General features: G+C 38.2%; 2 protein-coding genes and 2 long non-coding RNA genes across 4 annotated transcripts; 2 read left to right on the forward strand and 2 right to left on the reverse strand.

Moving 5' to 3' along the window:
* Positions 1 to 2322: 2322 nt before the first annotated feature.
* On the reverse strand, positions 2323 to 9131 carry LOC110856154 (probable phospholipid-transporting ATPase IIA). Its single transcript, XM_022104608.2, has 25 exons — positions 8942 to 9131; positions 8794 to 8862; positions 7980 to 8665; positions 7675 to 7891; positions 7543 to 7576; positions 7380 to 7457; positions 7127 to 7292; positions 7002 to 7032; positions 6798 to 6920; positions 6546 to 6697; positions 6414 to 6468; positions 6185 to 6328; positions 5524 to 6117; positions 5347 to 5449; positions 5226 to 5282; positions 4743 to 5047; positions 4560 to 4631; positions 4442 to 4496; positions 4251 to 4363; positions 4139 to 4175; positions 3848 to 4073; positions 3597 to 3763; positions 3412 to 3527; positions 3244 to 3331; positions 2323 to 3155 (listed from the first exon to the last, which is right to left on the reverse strand). Exons 3-25 carry the CDS (start codon positions 8534 to 8536, stop codon positions 3022 to 3024), a joined length of 3624 nt encoding a protein of 1207 aa, XP_021960300.1. The 5' UTR covers positions 8537 to 8665; positions 8794 to 8862; positions 8942 to 9131; the 3' UTR covers positions 2323 to 3021.
* Positions 9132 to 9553: 422 nt separating this feature from the next.
* On the reverse strand, positions 9554 to 13571 carry LOC110856336 (cilia- and flagella-associated protein 45-like). Its single transcript, XM_022104821.1, has 10 exons — positions 13485 to 13571; positions 13197 to 13398; positions 12779 to 12969; positions 12554 to 12703; positions 11842 to 12118; positions 11542 to 11771; positions 11321 to 11467; positions 10841 to 11105; positions 9733 to 9880; positions 9554 to 9647 (listed from the first exon to the last, which is right to left on the reverse strand). The coding sequence occupies exons 1-10, from the start codon at positions 13569 to 13571 to the stop codon at positions 9554 to 9556; spliced, it is 1791 nt and encodes a 596-aa protein (XP_021960513.1).
* A 3079-nt stretch (positions 13572 to 16650) lies between these two features.
* Positions 16651 to 17800, forward strand: LOC118437653. The gene is made up of 3 exons (XR_004836227.1): positions 16651 to 16736; positions 17210 to 17290; positions 17575 to 17800. It is a non-coding gene; the product is annotated as an uncharacterized LOC118437653 (long non-coding RNA).
* A 1296-nt stretch (positions 17801 to 19096) lies between these two features.
* LOC118437693 lies at positions 19097 to 19748 on the forward strand. Its single transcript, XR_004836287.1, has 3 exons — positions 19097 to 19347; positions 19437 to 19532; positions 19611 to 19748. It is a non-coding gene; the product is annotated as an uncharacterized LOC118437693 (long non-coding RNA).
* The last annotated feature ends 817 nt before the right edge of the window (positions 19749 to 20565 follow it).

The raw sequence follows: 20565 nt of genomic DNA on the forward strand, positions 1-20565 counted from the left end.
GCCAGGAGCCGCGGAAGCGTGTGGGCAGAGGGACGGGTCATATGCATAAAAATAAGTAAATGCTTTTACTCCAAAATTTCCTTGGTAAATTATTTTTTTACGTCGGAAATTTTGAAGTAAAAGCATTTGCTTATTTTTATGCATGTGACCCAATGTCCCCGCAGTTATTCAATGTCCCCATCATCTGCATATGTCATGTAAAACCCTCCCTCCCATATCCTACAATTTCCATGTCCCCAGATGTCCCCACAGCTTCCGCGGCTAATGATTCTTAGAAACGCCGCTGGCGAAATTCAGTCGGATTCATATATAATCTTAAGATAAATTTTCCTGGAACAGTTTTTTTCATTCTTTTCTTCTGAAAAATGTCACATTCGACTCTAAAAACAGAAGCATCAAATCTTGTAAAAAATCCACAACGGCCAATACCAGATAGATACCGTCAAGCCAATTCAGACACAAAGTAAAGTTCAAATGTCAAGGTTTCATTTATAAAAAAAGAACGTTTCTCTTCATCGTCTCACTGACATGCTTTTCGTCTTACGCAATGTCTCCTAATTGACGAAACCTACACGACCAACCAACCAACTGGACATTTTAACTTATTACTTCTGTAAGAATAACTACACTTTTTCGCCAACGCATTTCTTGCTCGATATCATAATATTGACGAAAGCTAAGTTATGTCACAAAACTGTCGACATAAATATTTTGTCCATATTTATTTTTACTTTTTCTTTGAATGAATCCGTTCTGCATTGCATTTCAATTACATTTCCACCAAGACAGCTTTCACCTCCAACAAGCTCAAATTCCAATGGAATTTTCTTGTCTCTGATCAGTGGCCGCGGAAGCCGTGGGGACATGTGGGGACATTACCATTGTAGGATAAGGGAGGGAGGGGTTTGAGGGAAGATGATGGGACATCGAACAACCATGGGGACATTGTCCTTCTGTCCCCACACCCTTCCGCGGCCACTGTGTTTCTCTAACGCAACGAGAAATTAACTTCCAGTCCAAACCTGCCTCCCACACAAATTTATTCTCGGCAAAGTGAAAGCCAAGGGAAATCCAGCAAATCTTGGTCTCCGGTTTCTCACACAAAAACAACCAATCACCATTCCGACGGTGATATTCTTCAGGACAAAACCAATAATATGTTCAATTCAAGGGTGATCCTTTCTACGAAACTTTACTTGCTCTGGACCAGTGGCCGCGGAAGCCGTGGGGACATTAACATTGTCGGATAGGGGAGGCAGGGGTTTATATAAGATGGGCAGATGATGGGACATCGAATACCCATGAGGACATTTTCCCTCTGTCCCCCCACCCTTCCGCGGCCACTGTATGTATTTCTTAACAAGTGGAATATCTCTGCAGTGGCCGCGGAAGCCGTGGGAACATCTGGGGACATGCCATTTGTTGTAGGATAGGGGAGGAAGAGGTTTATAACACGGGTAGATTGACATCGAATAACCGTCCCTCTGTCCCCTCAAGCTTCCGCGGCCACTGGTTCTGAACACAGTCGGTACCACCATCTAAGCAACAACAACAACTTGCTAAAAATAACTCCAGACTCAATTTCATTTTCATCCAATAACTTGCTTTCTTTATTCTCTGAATCTTGTACGATTTCCGTATGAAAAGGAGAAGCCGAAGCCGCTCAAAACCAGATGCACGCAATCCATCGAAGCCGTCCATATGGAAGATTACAAAAATTGAATAAGAATGAATTTGCGAAATTGAAAACAGTTTGAACTTTGAGTTGAGCGACAGACAGCACTCTAAAAGTTTGAAAGATGGTGTGTTACAGGTGACACGAGCAATTTGGTAAAGTTGATCTTTGACGGTGAAGAGGATGACGTATGTCAATCATTTTCTGCATGGGGTGAAAGTCAGGGAAAATTCGTGTAACCTCAAAATACAGCTAAAAAAGCAACTTTCTGCACAACCGAGTAAACTAAGTGAATGTCACGCCAGGCTGGACAAATTTCATCCGATCGTTACATTTTTTTATACGTTATTTATAGCTCATTTTGCGTATTATGCATGTACAAAGTTTGATGTAGATGTAACTTGTCCCCTACAATTGGTTTTCGGTTGGTTGCTTTTTTTAGCAAAAAAATGCTTTCACCGCTGTTTGATAGAGTGGTTTTGTAAAATGGTTGGATAGGTTAACTAAAGGTTAAAGGATATGCTCTTTCCGGTAAATTTGTGCTGTAAAATGAATGTTTTACGTATGTAAGTATGCAGATTCCATGCATAATTATGTAGACTCCATGCAGATTCTGAATGACAGGTAGTACACATTGTACACGGGAATCAAATGGTGACGGGTACAATTTAATTTATTACACTATTAGAGATTTTGGCAGGTACAGCAATATATTATTATTATTATGTTTTAGTTAAGTTACTATCAACCTGAAGCTCTTAACCGAGTTATTCAGTGTGTATGTATGTACATTCAGCATCATAAATATTATTTGTATCAAATTATTATAATTCTGTTAACCTCCAACCAATATTTTTCATACCACGCAAAAATACCTCATATAAATATGTACATAGTGCAACGAAAGTGTAGAAAATTAACACAACACAAACACTACCATGAGAAAAAAACGAATAATTTGCCTGCCCTCTCAACACAATTAACCTGTCAGATGATGCAGAGATCGACGCCGCCGAGACGCCGCGGATCGTACGCCGCCGCCGCCGCCGCCGATAAATTTTATATCCTATTCCTTCGACACTGCGACGCCGTCGAAAAATCATCAAAAACTGTCACCGAAAATTTGTCGGCGTCGACCTCTGACATGATATATTAATACATACAATGTTTCAATCATATATATATTCGCTCATGTTATTTAGGTGGTTATCTGGTTATAACATAATAATGAAGTTAACGTTTAATTACATGTCTGTTTTACATACATTTAAAAATAGTTACGATACAAAACAATTATGCGGATATACGGGGTTGGCGACAAAGTTCCACTGATTTGACTGGTTGGTTTAACTCAACTTAGAATAGTTCGGTGGAGCTATCCAATTTCGGATAAACTTTGTGATATAGATTGGTACACAGGATAAGGCGGTTATCAGAACGACTTTCCATACGTAGTTGAAGGATAAAATAAAGTCAGAATCTGCGAATAATAACAATTTTGAAGTATTAAATTTTGAAACTTATGTAGTTTCAAAGAGAGTATAATAATTGATAAGGCGGCGACTCACCAAAGTAATCGTGGAAGACGACCAGAGATAAAATGTAGAGGAGAAATGACACGATTTCAGACATTATCATCAATTTGTGCATTGTCCTCTGCAAGGAAAATCAGACCGAGAAAATTATTAAACACACAAATTGCGAATGGATCATTGTTTGTATGCTTTTCAACTTACGATTGTAAGTGCTACCATGATCAGTTCAGTCAATATTAGAGATGTAAAACTAATTGACACAATGTGGATAAATTCATCTTGGAACAAGATCAATGCGCCATACATAAGCATTCCGCCTGCAAAAATGTGAAGACATATTTTACGCGGAATAACTCTTGTTATATAACAAAACCTACGACGCTTACCTTGGTATACACTGATCAAAACCCAGAGAAAGAAAGTTTTCAACGTGAGAGATCGACCTTTCCCTAATTCTGCGTACAACTCGGGCAGCCTGAGCAAATCTTCAGCCCTGACATCCTTATCTAAAACCAAGGCGAACACGGGGAGCATCGTGTACACGGTTGCATATCTACAAAATTATGTAAAATTTGAAAATAACGATAAACTCTCTCATGAAAAGTGTTTACAGTATTGCTGAAAAGTAATTACATACCCTATCAATAAGAAGCCTTGGTAGAGCGCAACGGAGGAAAAGTAAAAAATTGACGAGAATACTGCCTGCATAACGGTAATGATTAGTCCTCGATGCATGACAAACTGTGCCAGTGAAGCCGATCGCTTGTACGAATAGCGTCCATGAATGAGTAACAATGGAGCTATGAAGCTGAACTGGGTGACTGAAAAGTCCGCTGCCAGAGACGCTTGTCGACCTTCTTTGCCTACAGAAACAACAGCCAACGTAAACCAATTTATCTAGTGCAATAATCATTTAGTAATACAAAACCTTCTAATCCGACACCAGCGTCTGCTGCTTGAATCATCTGTAACGGGTAACAATAAAGATAATGAACAAGTAACAAAAACAAAGACAAGTTAAACACTATTTTTTAACCAACCGCAACATCATTTCCTCCGTCTCCACACGCGGCAGTCCTTTTTCCCGTGTGTTTCTGCACTAACTCGACAACTTTGGCCTTTTGCGTAGGCGAGCAACGACAAACGACAACAACTGTATGAAGAACACGAAGAAATGATATTATTGCACATACACAGATCATAAATTAATTCGCTTTGTGTGAAATATTACCAGGACAAGTTGTAGCAAGTTCCATGAACTCTCGTTCAAAGTAGCGCAAACAAATCTATAAACATATAAATATTTAGTATCCCACCCAGGAAAAGTTTGAAAATGATTTAATAATTACGTCGAGCGCCTCTCCTCTGATAATCATGGCAGCATCTGATTTTCTTCGGAACGAGTTGAGCTCATTAAACGCCTAAATTTAATTAAATATTTTAAGTGACATTGACCAATGTGTGAGATGTCAACATTCTGGACATTAGTGCACACAAATATTGATCCCATCGTCATTAGTGGTAATTTTTACCTGGGTTCGATCTGCTATTTCTCTAAAGACGTAAATTTGCTGTTGGGTTGACACTAATTTTGAACTTTTTGCGATACAGGTCGCAGTTTCCAATTTATCTCCTGTCAGCATCCAAATCTTAATTCCAGCGTTGCGGAGCATTTCTAGCGTAATCTTTACGTCCTTTTGAAGAGTGTCTTCTACCCCTGTGACGCAAAGGAGTTGCATATCGTTCTCAATTTCGCACATTGTCTGGTACGTTTGGTTGGCTCGATCCGATTTGCTGCTTTTGGCTGTATTGTACCGTTTTTCAAATTCTTCATACTCTGCAAACAGTTATTAAGATTGAATTTTTACTGATTTTATTTCACTTCACAGGAATAATAAAATTGTCTGCAAATATTTTGAGTATCTAATTGTGCAAAGTACGACTGTTCAAATTGCGAGTCGTACTTTGCAGACGTGTGCAAAATTTCGTGAATTTCGTAATCGCATAACGCTAACCTGCTCTGGTCATCACTTTCTTGGCAACAACGAGGGTTCGCAGTCCTTCTCTTGACACTAGAAAATTTAGACTCCATAAATATACATCATAATTTCATAACACGTAACTCTCACTACTTACAATTGTCGCAAGCTTCATCCAACCAATCATTGAATCGGACAATACTTTTCATTGCGATATCAGCACCCTTCAAGTAAAATGTAATTTCCCCAGTACGCTTATCCTGTAAAAACAAATACGTTATTATTAGTCTTACATAAAGCCGGAGTATGCAAATATGTAGAAAATATTCTTCACCATCACAATGATTCCCATTCTCTTTGCTTCAGACGTGAATGGAAAAACTTGAAGTATTTGATACTCCAACTCGACTAAACTCCTCGACTCGACTCGGAGTTCTGAAGAACGTAACGTCATGCTTGCCTGGTCTCTTTTGGCGAGAGATAGCCCAACGGCCTTAGCATATTTGACCAGGGCGATCTCATCTGGACTAGAAGCTTGATAAGTCACTTCCGCTTCCGTTCCATAAACACTCTCTTCATCTTCCAAGACTTGGCTTTCGTCGTACACGGGGGTAACATTGTGACAAATGGCCAATGCCTTGATGGCTTCAGTTATTCGGACAATTTCATTAATTCTTTGATGAGTTTCACTCGGAGCGGTGGGTTGGAGACCTTGTTTCAATTTTTCACTGACATCGTCCACGTCCGACATTTGACTCGTAGCGAGGACGAGGCGTTTGAAAATCATCTCGTTTTGAGTCAATGTTCCAGTCTTGTCAGTCAAGAGATAACTTATTCTTCCCAAATCTTCGGGGATGGTAGTACTTCGAACAACTGTCCCAGCGATTGATGGATCACGTTGAATTGTGTAAGCGTAATATGATTTGGCCTATCACATAATATGGCTCAGATTATTGAAAGTTATAGCTTTTCTAGAATTTATGTATGGTACTTACCATATCCATGTTTACCCTGAGACTGATTGGAATAATGTAAGAGAACAGGAGGACAAATCGGAACATCACAACAAACCATGGGCCTTCCCAGCCCCTTAAGCACATCATCAAAAAAGCGAGTCCCATTACGGCAGCAAACAAAATCTACACAAATACAAATCGATACAGTGAATGTTTATTGCAAAAATACAGCATTTGTATTCTCGAAATCCTAGAAACCACGTTGTACCTTTGTCAAATCATTGATCTCCAAATCAATCAGGCCCACTTTGCTTCGAGGAATTCTGAAATTCGGATTCCATACACAATGAACATGCAATCTCAATATTGCTTTGAAATAAGTATAATTATCAAAACTTACGAATTATTCATAACACTGCGAGTTTCTTTACCAGTGTACACAACTAGTCCTACAGCACTTCCAGCAGCAACCACCGTATTTGCCCAAACCGTATTATCGACATTGATCCCGGCTTCTTCAACGTTTTCTTCACCTTCAGGTCCTCCAACTTTCTACAAATTTGCAATCACAAAAACCATCAAAATAAATAATTCCCAGATTAACATTATCTAAATATTTAAGAAGATACAATCCAATTATGCGTGGACATACCTTGTACAAAGTTCCGATAAAAGAATGAATGTCCATTTGGGGTCGTTCAGCATAAATTGTAACGTTTTGTTTGAAAAGCTCAGAATCGCTCTCAACATCTTGAAGAATGGGAAGTCGGAGTTTCTGTTTAACAAATGTGAAGATAGGTTGATTTAACCGTTATAATTTCGCCATTACAAATTTCTACTATTTTTCTAGTCTCACCCAATCCGTTTCACCATCGAGCTGGTCCGTCCTGATATCCAAAAGTTTTATTACACAAATTCATCACAATTATCTGTACCAGAGAAAGCGAAATGCTGAAAAGTCGCCCTTGACTCATTGCTTACCTAATGAAACACCTTCCACTCCTGTCACTTGTCCTCAATAGCACCATATCGGCCGGAACTCTCTGGTCTTTTTCCACCATTATTAAATCCCCGACCTTGATTTTAGAGCTGGGAATGTAATGCTGCTCGCCTTGCAATATTTTTGTGTATTTTTGATTGTTGATTTCTGTAATAAAAATATTCGAATAAAGCATGAATTACTAAGGATTAGAAAATTAATCTTGGAATGCCATCAAGGAATATGTTTTTTTACCATGATCGCGTTGTCGCCTTCGAAGGTCATCGATCAACTCGCGAATCATGGTGATTGTCAGTACAAAGATCAAGGGTCCTGAATAACCAATTATAATTAATTAACTAACTTAATAATGACAATAATAATAATAATAACACGATTAATAGTATTAATACCCTACCCCAATACGTGTACCAATATCCAACAACGAGATCCTTAAGGATGTGGGAATAAAAAAATAAAAATTTAATTCACCTTTAAAAAAACCAAAAATATTTTTGCTATCATTAATTAGACTAATTTTTAACCTAACCTTAAAGAACTGACTGCATGCCATCACCAGGAAGTACAGGTTGAGAAAAAACTTGAATTGTTGGAATAGCACGAGAGGAAAGAACGTGATGATGTTGTATTTCTGATTTTTGATCACATTCGGGGCAAATTTTTGAGGGAGTGGTTGTCCAATCGTGATTTCCCTTTCTTTCAATTCTTTCTCCCTGCTGATCCAGTTGACCACCCAGAAACAGCAGCTGAAAATAAAGGAAATTTAATTGTACAAAAAATTCCAGGTGTCGTAATACTGATTAATTAATCATTATTTTTGCAAATGATTCATACCAGCAAGCATATCGCAAGATTTCGCAACATGCATTCAGCAATCTGCCCCTCCGCCCGAGTTCACTTCGTCTCCTGTATTCATCCGACGCGAGGGCATTATGATGCGACGGGCTGCCTGCCCTTTCCCCTCCGCCCATCATGTTCCCATCCGTCTCCAGGGGCCCGATGTCTATAACCCCACCGGAATAGTTTGGATTGTCCACACTGCTCGGACCTCTATCCCTCCGCAACATCCTCCTAGGTCCGCTGCTATTGCTGTAGCTGAATCTGTTGAATTCTTCCCCCTCCGAATCCACGAGATGTTTGGTATAGTTGTTGGTCGTCGTCGAAGACACTCCGTTCCTGTAATGGAATGTCGTCGTCGTGCCCCCGTTCTTTATCGGTTTCGAACCCTTTTGAACGTGTCCGTTGGATGAACGATGATTTGAGATTGGCAAAAGCCTTATATTTTCTTTCAGTGGGTGATCATCATCCTCCGAGGAGGCGACAAGGTCGTAGTCAATATTATTGTAACTACCCTCGAAGAACACTCGCTTCTCATTGAGTCTTTTCCACATTAAAACATTTAAACACCATATCACCTCCTAATCGCAAATTTTTTTATCGATTGGTTGGTTGGTTGGTCTTTTCTCCTCCGAGTGAGGTGTCCTTTCCCAACGCAAGTTATTCAATTCCTGGTATTACGCCTGTGTTATCAAATGTCAATATTTACTTTAGTACACCAAACAAAACTGGTCACCCACCATATTATTAGTCACGTCACATATGTTGTATTATATATTGCCAAATGAGAAAAAACGGACCAATCTCTTACCAAGTAAAAACAATATAGTAGTAGTTATCTCTGATTTTCAGTTATCTTCTTTATTAATACAAGGTCCTCCTGGTTGGTATACAAAGTTAAGAATGATTTAAAATTCTTATATGTATATCTAACTAAACTTATTGTTATGTTATATTACCTCAAATTTAGTCCTTCAAAAACTTCTTTTCCCAGGATGGATGGATGATAAGATTGCCGAATAACGGGATGCAAATTACTAATTTTTATTAACTTTTAATTAAATTTGGATAACAGACAATTTGGGAGAATAACAAATCCAGTTCACAGTTAGATTTTATTTTTCTTTACATACGTAGAATGTCAATAGTTGGATTTGATAGGTTTAAAAGTTCTGCTTGGGACTCATTACGCCCCATTTCCTTCGAGGTGATTCATCATGAAATGAATTGGTGTCAAGTAATTTGGTCGATATTACGTAATTTTTCGCAAATTTGCAAAAAAAAGTTTGCATTTATTGTGCCCACGTTCGACCAACTTAACCTTGCCAAAAATAAATACAGGGTAATAGAGTGTTATTTAGTTATTGATTTATGTGTATTTGCATATGGGGAGAAAGCTTGGCCACGAATTATGACTCATGAATATAGGTACATAACTTATGATGACATTAAATTAAAGCACGTGATACTATGTTATAGACATCCATTGGTAGGTATATGCAAATGATTTTATAGTAGTGAATTGGTAACGAATTTAGTATGGAAATTGAGTGGGTGAAAGTGAACAGCTTTCACTTTGACATTTTCTTTTGCCATTCTGGTTTCAACTCTTCTTCCACCGCTTTTTGAATGTACTTCAAATATTTGTCTGGCATGTTGGTGTCTCTGTGAAAAGAAAAAAATCAAAAAATTTTCGGGAACATAGAAATATTTTTGTACGTTTTTGGGTAGGTGAAAGTTATCTATGTACCGAAGTTCTTCCAGCTTTCTATCCATGAAACACCGTAATTCGACGTCTCTGGCCCCCAATTCTCTGCGACACTTGATTCCGTCAATGTAGTAGTCTTTCTTCTCTTTGATCTTCTCCAGTTGGTAGCGATGAATTTGTTCACGAAGGTCTGCGACGATATAATTTGTTTATGAATGCTTTTTATTTAGTAATAAACCGTTGCAAACGAAATGTAGCAATAGGGTGAAACCACATGAGATAACTTTTTATAAGAGAAATATTTTACGTAAATACCATCCCCACGGTCATCGTACGTCAAAACCATGTCGATTTTTGAAATCCCCGCCCCAAAATACGTCTAGAACGTTTGAAAAGACAAAATTCGACATTTTTTGTCGTCTACACGGTCACACGGTCATCGCACGTCAAAACCATGTCGATTTTTGAAATCCCCGCCCCAAAATACGTCTAAAACGGTCGAAACAAAAAATTCGACATCTTTGAACGTTGGCGTCGTCGCCGTGGCGACGTGACCTTACGACCTACAATGCCCATCTTCGAACTTGTCCGTACTTTTAAAATTAGAAACACGATGGCGAAAACCGCATATCGAAATTCGAATCCGTTCAATAGTTAGAGCACGAACGGACGGACAGACAGACGGACAAGGCACATCCATAATAGGGTTTCACCCTATAATAATCAGAGAATGGATATGTATTTACGAATAAAATGTCAAAATAGTTATGAAAAATGTACGAAAAATACATAAAAATACGAATTTGTACAAAATTTGTATTTCTGAATATAATGCTCTGGATTTTTCAGGTGCAAGTTCTTTGAGCAAAAAAAATGCCTCAAATTGTTGAAATATTTAGAAAAAAATATATTTTCTGGAAAAAAATTTAAACTATTTACGTATTTTTCAAACAATGTTTACAATATTTCTAAATATCTGAAAACCTAGAAATATGTGACAATATGCTAAAAATATTTTGAAATTTCTGTGATCTATACGAGTTAAGGAACACACCCACAAAGGTTGACCGTGAATTGGTCGTCATAAAATGGAAAAGCCGAAAATAAGTACATATCCGCCCTCTGATATTAATTAAAAAGATGTTCGAACCTAATTTGTACTGAGCATTCTTCATTTTACGTTCCTCCTGCTTTTGTCGTTCTTCTTCCATTCGAACGTCCTGAATGTTGAAGATTTTATCATACAGAGCTTTGTCAAAGGCGGCCTGCTCCACAATCCAGTCCTGTTTGGTCCTAATTTGGTTGAGGATGTTGTCCTTCAGGTCTTCCATGGCGCTTTTACGCTTGATCAGATCTTCCCGTTCGCGACGACGCCACTCCCGTTCTTGCTGTTCTTGATGACGCTTGGCACGCAGCTACGGACAAAAGAAAGCACAATTATTATTAAGATGTCCTCCTTTATCTAATCCAGTGACCGCAGAAGCAGGGGGACAGGGGGATATTTCCCACCAGAAATTAAGCAAAATCGTGTTAATAACTCCCCCCTTCTCCATAATCCCACAATGCTGATGTCCCTACATGCACCCCCAACTTCCGCCACCACTGGTCTAATCGATGCATATGCAAATACCTCATCGCGCAGCGCTTTAGAGTCTGCAGTACGTTTTTGCGTATCGAGAACTTGTTTCACAGCCAACTCTTTCATCTTCTTTTGAAGCTTGTGTTCCTGTTCGAGACGTTCTTCTTCAGCGGCTTTGTGTTTTTGCCAATCAACCATCTGCACGGATAAGTGTTAACAAAATTAAGTATAAGCATTGCTTCAATTAGACAACTATTGTGATATTAAGACACCTTCTGATCCAACTCTTTATCGATTTCCTTCTCTCTCCGCATCCTTTCAACGGCCAGCATTTGATTTTCGAGAAGTTCCAACCCCAACTTGGCCTTCTTTTCGCGTTCCAAAGACTTTCTCTGAATTTCCTCCATGTCATACTGCTCCCAAAGTCGTTTCATCTCTTCCCCCTCGCGTTCCTTCATCTCCTTGAAGTAAAAGGTCATCGCTTCATGTTCGTCAAGTTGGGCTAGAATTTAATTTAGGGGGATTTAGTTGGGGGGGATTTTTAAAGAAGATAAAAACAAATTTTTTCACACCTTTTAGCGACGCCATGAGATCTTTCTTCTTTTGCTCGAGTATTTCAATCTCTTTGTCATCATCCTTGATGAGGGCGTGCTCCTGATCTTGTTTCATTAAGGCGTCGAGGCGCCGTTGTTCTTCGGCTTGTTCGCATTTTATGAGTTCTTTCTCTTGGAGTTGGGCTTCTCGGATGGCTTGGACTTTTGCAGCGAGGATGACCTTGTTTATGGTGCGGACTTCGGGTTCGTCCTCTTTTAGGATTTTTTCAGCTCGGCATAAAATTTCGTTGGAGTCCTAGGTATGTAGTTACAGCTTTAACATAAGGACTCCATGACCCATAACCAAAGTCGTCAAAATTAGCAAATCTTTAATCATTTCTCGGCTCTGGGAATTTATTTTAAAATTCTGAACGACAAATTTGTAGTCAGTACGTTAATTAATTGAATGCCGGTGAGTTTTTTTAAGCCAGTTTCGATACGTTCCAACTTTTCTGAAGGTTTCTTAACTTGAGATCTCCTCCTTCAAAAAGTGTAAAAATCTGGAGTGCATATTTTTAAAAAATTGGCAGCGACTTGATCTACAAATTTACCGTTCAGAATTTTTAAATAAATTCTCAGAGCTGAGAAATGATCTTAAATGTGTGCTGATTTTGGCCATGAGTTATCGACGCTAAAAAAAGCTTGACAAAATATTTTTATAATCTAAATTCCTTGACATGTTCGTTCCTACCTCTCGAGCTTCTGGACTTATCGAATCATTTAATCGATGCAGATCAATCAAACGCATTTCGTCGGCACGTTCCCGACATCTTTCTAAAGCCATATCCTTTTCTCGGAGGGCTTGTGCAACATCCGCTTCTTTCTGTTCCTTATCTTTTACCTGCATAATTTAAAAGCCGAGACGGTATAGTTTTATCAGGTGCATTAACAATTTAACGCAAATAGTAATTCTTACAATGGCATTATTCATGATTCTGTAATAGTCAGTGTTGGAGAGGACGAAGGGGTGCTCATTTTTTACTTCGCCATGAACCAGCAAGGTACGGACGCTGTCGGGGTCGTAAACCACGATTTTTTCTCTGCACTCTTCCCACGGAGGTGGAATGGGACAACGACACTTGGCTTTGTTGCAGAGTTGGCAGATGGCTGATTAATAGGAAAGAAAGAAATTAATTAATTTAAAATGATGCATGTTTGAAGTATGCATGCAATCAGTGGCCGCGGAAGTGCGGAGAATGTCTCCTCCCAGTTATTCGATGTCCACATCATCTATATACCCATCTTATATAAACTCCTCCCTCCCCCCATCCTACAATCTTAATGTCCCCACAGCTTCCGCGGCCACTGAATGCAAAAAGATGTAAATCATTTACTGCTTCGGGGATATCGTCCAGCATTAACAAATTGTCGTGGCGGATTCTTTCGAGCGGTCCCTCTCGGTCTGCAGGGATCAATGCAAGGTCGTCTCGCAGGACAAGGGTCAGGCACGTATCGAGGTCGATAAGCAGATTCATACTCGCTCCACCCAAATGGTTGACTCACCGTATTGTTTATTCCGGGTAGTGAATTGGCAAACTGCAGGGTAATTATTTATTTTAAATTGTAATTAAATATTTAATTATTATTAATTAATCGATAAGCGATTATGCTAATTAACTCACAAGAACTGCAGTCCCCATATCCACGGGAAGAGGTGGGTTGCATTTGTCGTTTATGTAATTGTAACCGCCTCGTTTGTTTACAGCCATTCTTATTGTTCACCGGAAGGAAGCCAAAGGCAGGTAATGAAAGCTTGTCACCTTAACGTATGTATGACTGTTCTCTGTTTATGACGCAAATTTTATTGCATGCCAAAAAAGAATTAAGCGACAATAATAATGTCTTTCTTTATGATAATTTTTTTCCCATGTCTATAAATTTAGAGAAGACGGAGAAGAAAGTGAGATTTTATTTGTTTGATCGATAAAATATTCCTTAGTGACAGTTCTGATAGCTACATATGTAAATGCATTTTGGGTTTTGGTACATGACGCGTATGATTGTATGATTGTAGGTATGCATATCTTATTTGGGTACGCTGGGTCGACGGCGGCTTCGGGTAATTAATCAATTAAAACTTTAAACAATTAAAACTTAAAACTTTCCCAAACGGTAGTGCTTTATTTTAAATTTTATGACTTTTGCAGGTAAACCATGGATGTGATGGACAATGCTAGTTCGGAATTCGGATGATTTGAACTATTTTTGGAGGAATCGGCCTGCAGGTAACGTTTCATATTTTTCAACACCTCACCATTAGGTTTATTATTTTTGTGCAGCCCAAAAAATTACTATTCACACAATGGAATTGATCAGATTTATTTTTTACAGTGTCCTTGCGTGGAGAAGCTCTTACCACTGAGGCCCTTAAACGGTGTCGAGCATCATTTTGCTGGTATGTTATTCAATAAACTTGTTCCTCATAATAATTTATGTTTGGATAATAAAGTTTTAGTGTTCAGGAGACCACTAGGACTCACTAAAAGGCCGCTGGTCTGACCTTTCTGCGATGGAGGAGCCAAATAAATTTCTACCAGATTTGTCCGCGTGTGTGCATTTTTTAAATAGCCGAAATTTTGGGTAAAATTATTGCAAAACTTCCACTTTTTCCATATCTTTATTGAAATTCATTTTTAGGCCTTTTAAGATGGCCTTATAGATTTGTCAAGATGTCTGTCTGTCCGTCCGTCTGTAGGCACGATAACTCTCTTTAAACAAAAGATATCGACTTGAAATTTTGCATGCTTCATCTTCGGGTAAAAAGTAAGGATGAGTTCGGAGATGAGCATGATCGGTCAAGTGGTTGGCCGGTGGGGGTCATTTCCACCCAAATGTGTTGCCATTAACTACCAAGATGGTATTAATGCTATCTTAAAAGGCCCCGCAAAGTTGCTTGGAGTAGGTTTTTACTTAATTAATTATTGCTTATTTATTTTTATGATGTAGAATTGAACACGTTAAATTGGACAAATGGACGACATCACGAAGTTCGGCGTCCTCCTTTCTCCGCTTCTTATTTTGCAACTCTTCTCGTTTGCTGATCAATTTGAAAAATCTGAAATGAATCATAATCAGTTTTCACTTAATATTTCTCAGGTAAGAATAATATAATATCCTCCAGTAACAGTGGTCGTGGAAGCGTGGGGATAGAGGGACAATGTCCCCACGGTTATTCGATGTCCCCATCGAAGTTATGTCCATGTTGTATAAACCCCTCCCCCCCATGCTGCAATGCTAATGTCCCCAGATGTCCCAACAGCTTCCTCAGCCACTGTCCTTTAATTGTATAACCAAACCTGAGAGTAAATTCCCCTCTCGAATTGAGTCCCAATTTCTCTAAAACTTCCATAAATTTTTCTATCGATTCGCTATTTTCGATCATCCAGACTCCATCGCAGTCCATTGAAATCCCTTCAAAGGCCAAGTTTTTAGAAATTAGTTCTTTTCCACAAGATGAACACATTTCTTTCTCAGATTCGAATTTGTCCTTCCTCCGTTTGGCCACAGCGTCTCGAATGACCTGTAAATTTTCCTGGTTAAACGAGACATGTTCCAGCCCTGAGCAAACTCCGGACCTGGACAACATCAAAAGCTTGTCATGATCGGGAAGGATGTCATCACTGACGGAACTATGAAGATAAGGGAGGATTAGGCAGCGTCTCATTGCAAAGAGGTGGATCGGCATTTTTATTGAGGGCAGGACTAAAAAGTAAGGATATAAATAAGTAATAGGCATTGTTTTCTAATTTTACGAATAATTAACATACGGCGGATATTAAGTGCTTATCGAAAAGTATTAATACAAATATTAAAGACAACTATTGAAAAGTATTAACAGCATATTATTAGATATTTAATACTAAATTCTAATTTAATAATTTTTTTAGGATAAATTCTAATAGAATTGTGATAAAATTGTAAAGGTCTCGATAATCGTGAATTTCGCCAAAGGGGTCCTCTTAATTTGTGGCAGTAGGGGCAGGTGCCAACGTAGACTTCTCGAGGTAATTTATAAAAAAAGTTTTTATTTGATTTCTGCAGGCAACTCATTGGAATTTTCGCCGAGTCCATTAAGCGGCGACACTGATATTATCAAGGCTCCGTCTTGTCCTGTCTGGCTTGCAGATGATGCTCCAAAATTTTACCCGGTTTGAACTTGTTTTCTGCTGGAGCCCGAGTCCAACATTTGTAACATTGTACCTCATTTGGGTTTTCTGAGTCGACGACGAGTCCTGGTAATTAATTAATTTAAAACTTTCCAAAATGGGTAAGATTCTTTTTTAAATTTTATTTATGATTTTTGTAGGCAAACTATTCACTCTTATGGAGGAACTAGCACCAAGGACCATCGCTCGGGTACACTTTGATCTTAGCCAAAAGGCCGCTGGTTTGGCCTTTTTGGGAAGGGGCATTTTCCAAGTCGGTAATGTTTTAATTTATTTTAAGTTCATTTTTGACTTTTGCACATAAACTATTGGAATTTTCACCAAGCCCTGATCATTACCACTAGTGGCTGGCTGCAGTAGATGCCACAGATATTATCAAGCCGCCGTCGTGGTTTTAGCTGATCTGGACCTTCAACTTGAACACGGTAATGATACTCCAAAATTTTACCTGAGTCGTGTATTAAACATGAACTCATTTTCTAGCTCGATCCTTGCCTGCAGAAGCTGCTATTACTGTTAATCGGCAAACGAACATCAAATTTATTTTACGGTATGTTATTCAATAAACTTGTTAGGCTGAATAATTTATGTTTGGATAACTATAAACTTTATGTGTTCAGGACACCACTGGGACTGGAGACACTTTGATCTTAGCCAAAAGGCCGCTGGTCTGGCCTTTTTGGGAACGCTGGATCGGCGACGACTTAGGTAATTAATTTAAAACTTTCACAAACCGGCAATGTTTTACTTTACTTCAAATTTTATTTATTACTTTTGAAGGTAAACCATTACGCAGTTAAACGGATGAACGAAAATCACTGACTTCGTCAGTGATTTTCACTTTTCACATTTTCACATTTGAAACAGTGACGCTTTGATCTGGCCGACGTTCTGACCATTTTGGGACCGAGGAGCCAAATAAATTTCTTGCAGAATTATGCACATTCAATTTACACTTATCAATTTACACAATTCACATTTATCCTTTTTTGAATGACATGCATTGTACACTATTTTTAAAAAGCTGAATTTTTGCAAATAGGCGTATAGATATTACGTAGTTCTTTACGAGAAGTATTAAATATTAAGACGAGTGTTTTTCCTACATATTAAATTTATGCATTAGATATTTACTATTACAGTAAAAATTCCAAACTACTAATTACGAAAAAACATTATAGATCTAAAACGGTTTGGAATTTTTTCGCCGATCGCTCAGGGGTCCTATTCATTTGTTGCAGTAGGAGCTCACCTGGAGAATGGTAAGTACCATAATATAATACAAAAGTTTATTTTTCTATTCACCCGATATTCTGCTTATATTACCATTTGGGGTACGCCGAAGATATTTATCTAATGACCTACGCTTGGAATTTTGAAGATTTTTTGAACACCTTAGCTTTTTATCTGTATTAATTTTCTATGAAAGAATGGTTAGGGTCCTCTTCATTTGTGAGGCATACGTGAACAAAGAATTTTTGAGATAATTTATAAAAACCCCAAATCTGCAATATTTGAATTATAAGTTTATTCATAACTACTGCAGGCAAACTTTTGGAATTTTCACCGAGACAGGCACTGATATTATCAAGAATCCGTCTTGACCTCCAGTTTGATGATGCTCCAAAATTTTACCCGGATCGTATGTATTAAACTTGAACTAATTTTCTTCTGCAACCTATGCTACTCGTCGCCGTTACATTGATATTACCAAGACGCCATGCTCATCACGGGGGCAACATTCGTAACTTATTTGGGCACGCTGGGTGGACGACGACTCCTGGTAATTAATTTAATACCTTCCAAAATGAATAATGTTTTGCTTTAAATTGTACTTATGACTTTTTCAGGTAGCCTACATCGGTTTTAAACGGATCGAGGGAATTAAGGGGCGCTTTGATCTTAGCCAAAAGACCGATGGCCTCTTTGTAGCTCGCTGAGGTGAAAGCTATGTTTAGAGGAATCGTACCGCAGGTAGCGTTTCATATTTAACACCATTTAGCTTGTTAATTATCATTATGTAGTCCAGAAAATTCTTAGTCACTCAGCGGAAGTGATCAGATTTATTTTAACAGCATCCATGCCTGGGGAAGCTGGTATCGGATCACCAACTTTATTTTGCTAGTATGTTAATCAATTAACTTATTCCGTTAACTAATTTATGTGTGGGAAATTTTATGTATTCAGGACATATCCTGGTGGGTACACTTTGATCTTAGCCAAACAGAGCTGGGATAATCCTGATTAAGGATTATGGATTTTAATCCCGGATTATGGATTATTAATCCATAATCCCTAATCCGGCAATGAGAGTTTTTTGTAGATTAATCCCAATCCATAATCCCGATTTTTCAGGAATTAGAATTAATCCGGGAATAATCCCATTTGATTTCATTAATCCATAATCGTGATTACGGATTACTAATCCTGATTAATCCCAATCATGATTACTAATCATGATTATTAATCCAGATTAATCCAAATCATGATTACTAATCATGATTACCTATTCATGATTAATTCTCAATCTGGATTACTCAGTTCAATTCCCATAGTTCCATTTCATCCCAGTGTGTAGTTTGAAGTCTCAAGTTCTCACAACTTTGTTCTGTCAGCTACCATTTGAAGAATCAACATGTTCTCGCTGCCTTATGCTACATATATCAATTGAAACTGGCCTTTTAAATATTTTATGTGAAACCACATAGTGAAGTTTTTGCGCTAGATATAGTGTAAAAATCATTAATCACCAAATTAATCCGGATTATTAATCCATAATCCATAATCCTGAAATTTCCAGAATTTATGGATTAATCCGGATTAATCCTGACATGAATTAATCTCACGAAAATAATTTAATCACAATCCACATTATTTTGTGGTTAATCCATAATCCTTAATCCACCCTAAAAAACCAATAATCACCCAGCTCTGTAGCCAAAAGGCTGTGGGTTTGGGTACGCTGGGTCAACGAGGGCTATTGGTAATTAATTTAAAACGGTTTTTTTTATCTTATTTTATTTTTATTATCATTTTATTTTATTTAAACTTTGCAAGTAAACTATTTGATTTTAAACGACTGGCCATTAGAACTAGTGGAAGGTTGCTGAAGATGTCACACTGATATTATGTATCAAGCTGCCGTCTTGAATTGCGCTACAGTCTGGACCTGAAGACGATGCTCCAAAATTTTACCCGTATCGTACAGGTATATTAAACTTGAAATCCTCTTTGCTGGAGCCTTTATCTTCACCTGGAGAAGTTGCTGTCACTGACGCTCTTTTGCGGATGAATTAGAATCTCCGGCTTCATTTTGCTGGTATGTTATGCGATCATTTATGTGTAGGTAAAATTATAAACTTGTATGTATTCAGGAGACTATGTTACTCCGGTACACTTTGATCTTAGCCAAAAGGCCGCTGGTCTAGCCTTTGTTGGGAATTAGGAGCCAAATCAATTTCTAGCAGATTTGTTCACATTCAATTTACACATCTTTTTTGAATGGTATGGATTATGTAATAAACTTAACAATTAAAAAAGATATTAAAATGTTTTTTAAATAATGACTTGTAAATTGTCCAGGTTCAACGAGACATGTTCCAACCCTGAGAAAACTCCGGACCTGGACAATATCAAAAGTTTGGAATGATCGAACTCGAAGATAGGGGAGGATTAGGCAGAGTCTCATGGCAAAGAGGTGGGTCGGCATTTTTATGGAGGGCAGTGCTGAAAGGTAAGATTAGATCTAATTAATTTTAATAATTAAAAAGCAACGACTATTGCTTAATAGTTATTGTTTCCTAATTTTACGAATAATTAACATACGGCGGATATTAGGTGTTTATCGAAAAGTATTAAATATCAAAACAAATTCCTTACATAATAAATGCATATTCGATATTTAATATTAAATACTCCTTTGATAATATTTTTAAAGGAAAAATTCCAACATAATTATAGGAATAAATCGTAGTAGGTCTTAATTTTCGGGAATTTTTGAGCCGATCGCTCCGGGATCCTGTTCATTTCTGGGCATGGGCAGAGATCAAAGACTTCATTCATCATACCCCCAAAGCTGCAGTAGTTATATTGTAGTTTTATTTATTCTACAGGGAAATTATATTATCATTTTTACCGAACCCCGGCCACTAGTGGGAGGGCGCAGAAGACACTGATTTTATCAAGCCGCCGTCTTGTCCTACCCAGCTTGCGGACGATGCTCCAAAATTTTACCCGAAGGTATTTGAACTTAAGTGCTGCTGGATTCCGAGTCTTGTCATCAGTTGGAGACGACGACGATTGATGTTTTCCAAAATTTACTCGCCCGATACCACTCGTCGCCCAGAAATTTCACTGATATTGTGGAGACGCCACTGCATTGGTAAGCAGCATCTCCCGGGACTTGAAACTTATTTGGGCACGCTCAGTTGACGATGACTCCTTAATTGTAAAACCTTCCAAAATTAGTAATATTTTATTTTTAATTTCATTCATGGCTTTTACAGGTAGCCCACTACGCTTTTAAACGGATCGAGGG

The sequence above is a fragment of the Folsomia candida genome, unplaced genomic scaffold (assembly GCF_002217175.1).
Source record: "Folsomia candida strain VU population unplaced genomic scaffold, ASM221717v1 Fcan01_Sc015, whole genome shotgun sequence".
NCBI classification, from domain to species: Eukaryota; Metazoa; Arthropoda; class Collembola; order Entomobryomorpha; family Isotomidae; genus Folsomia; species Folsomia candida.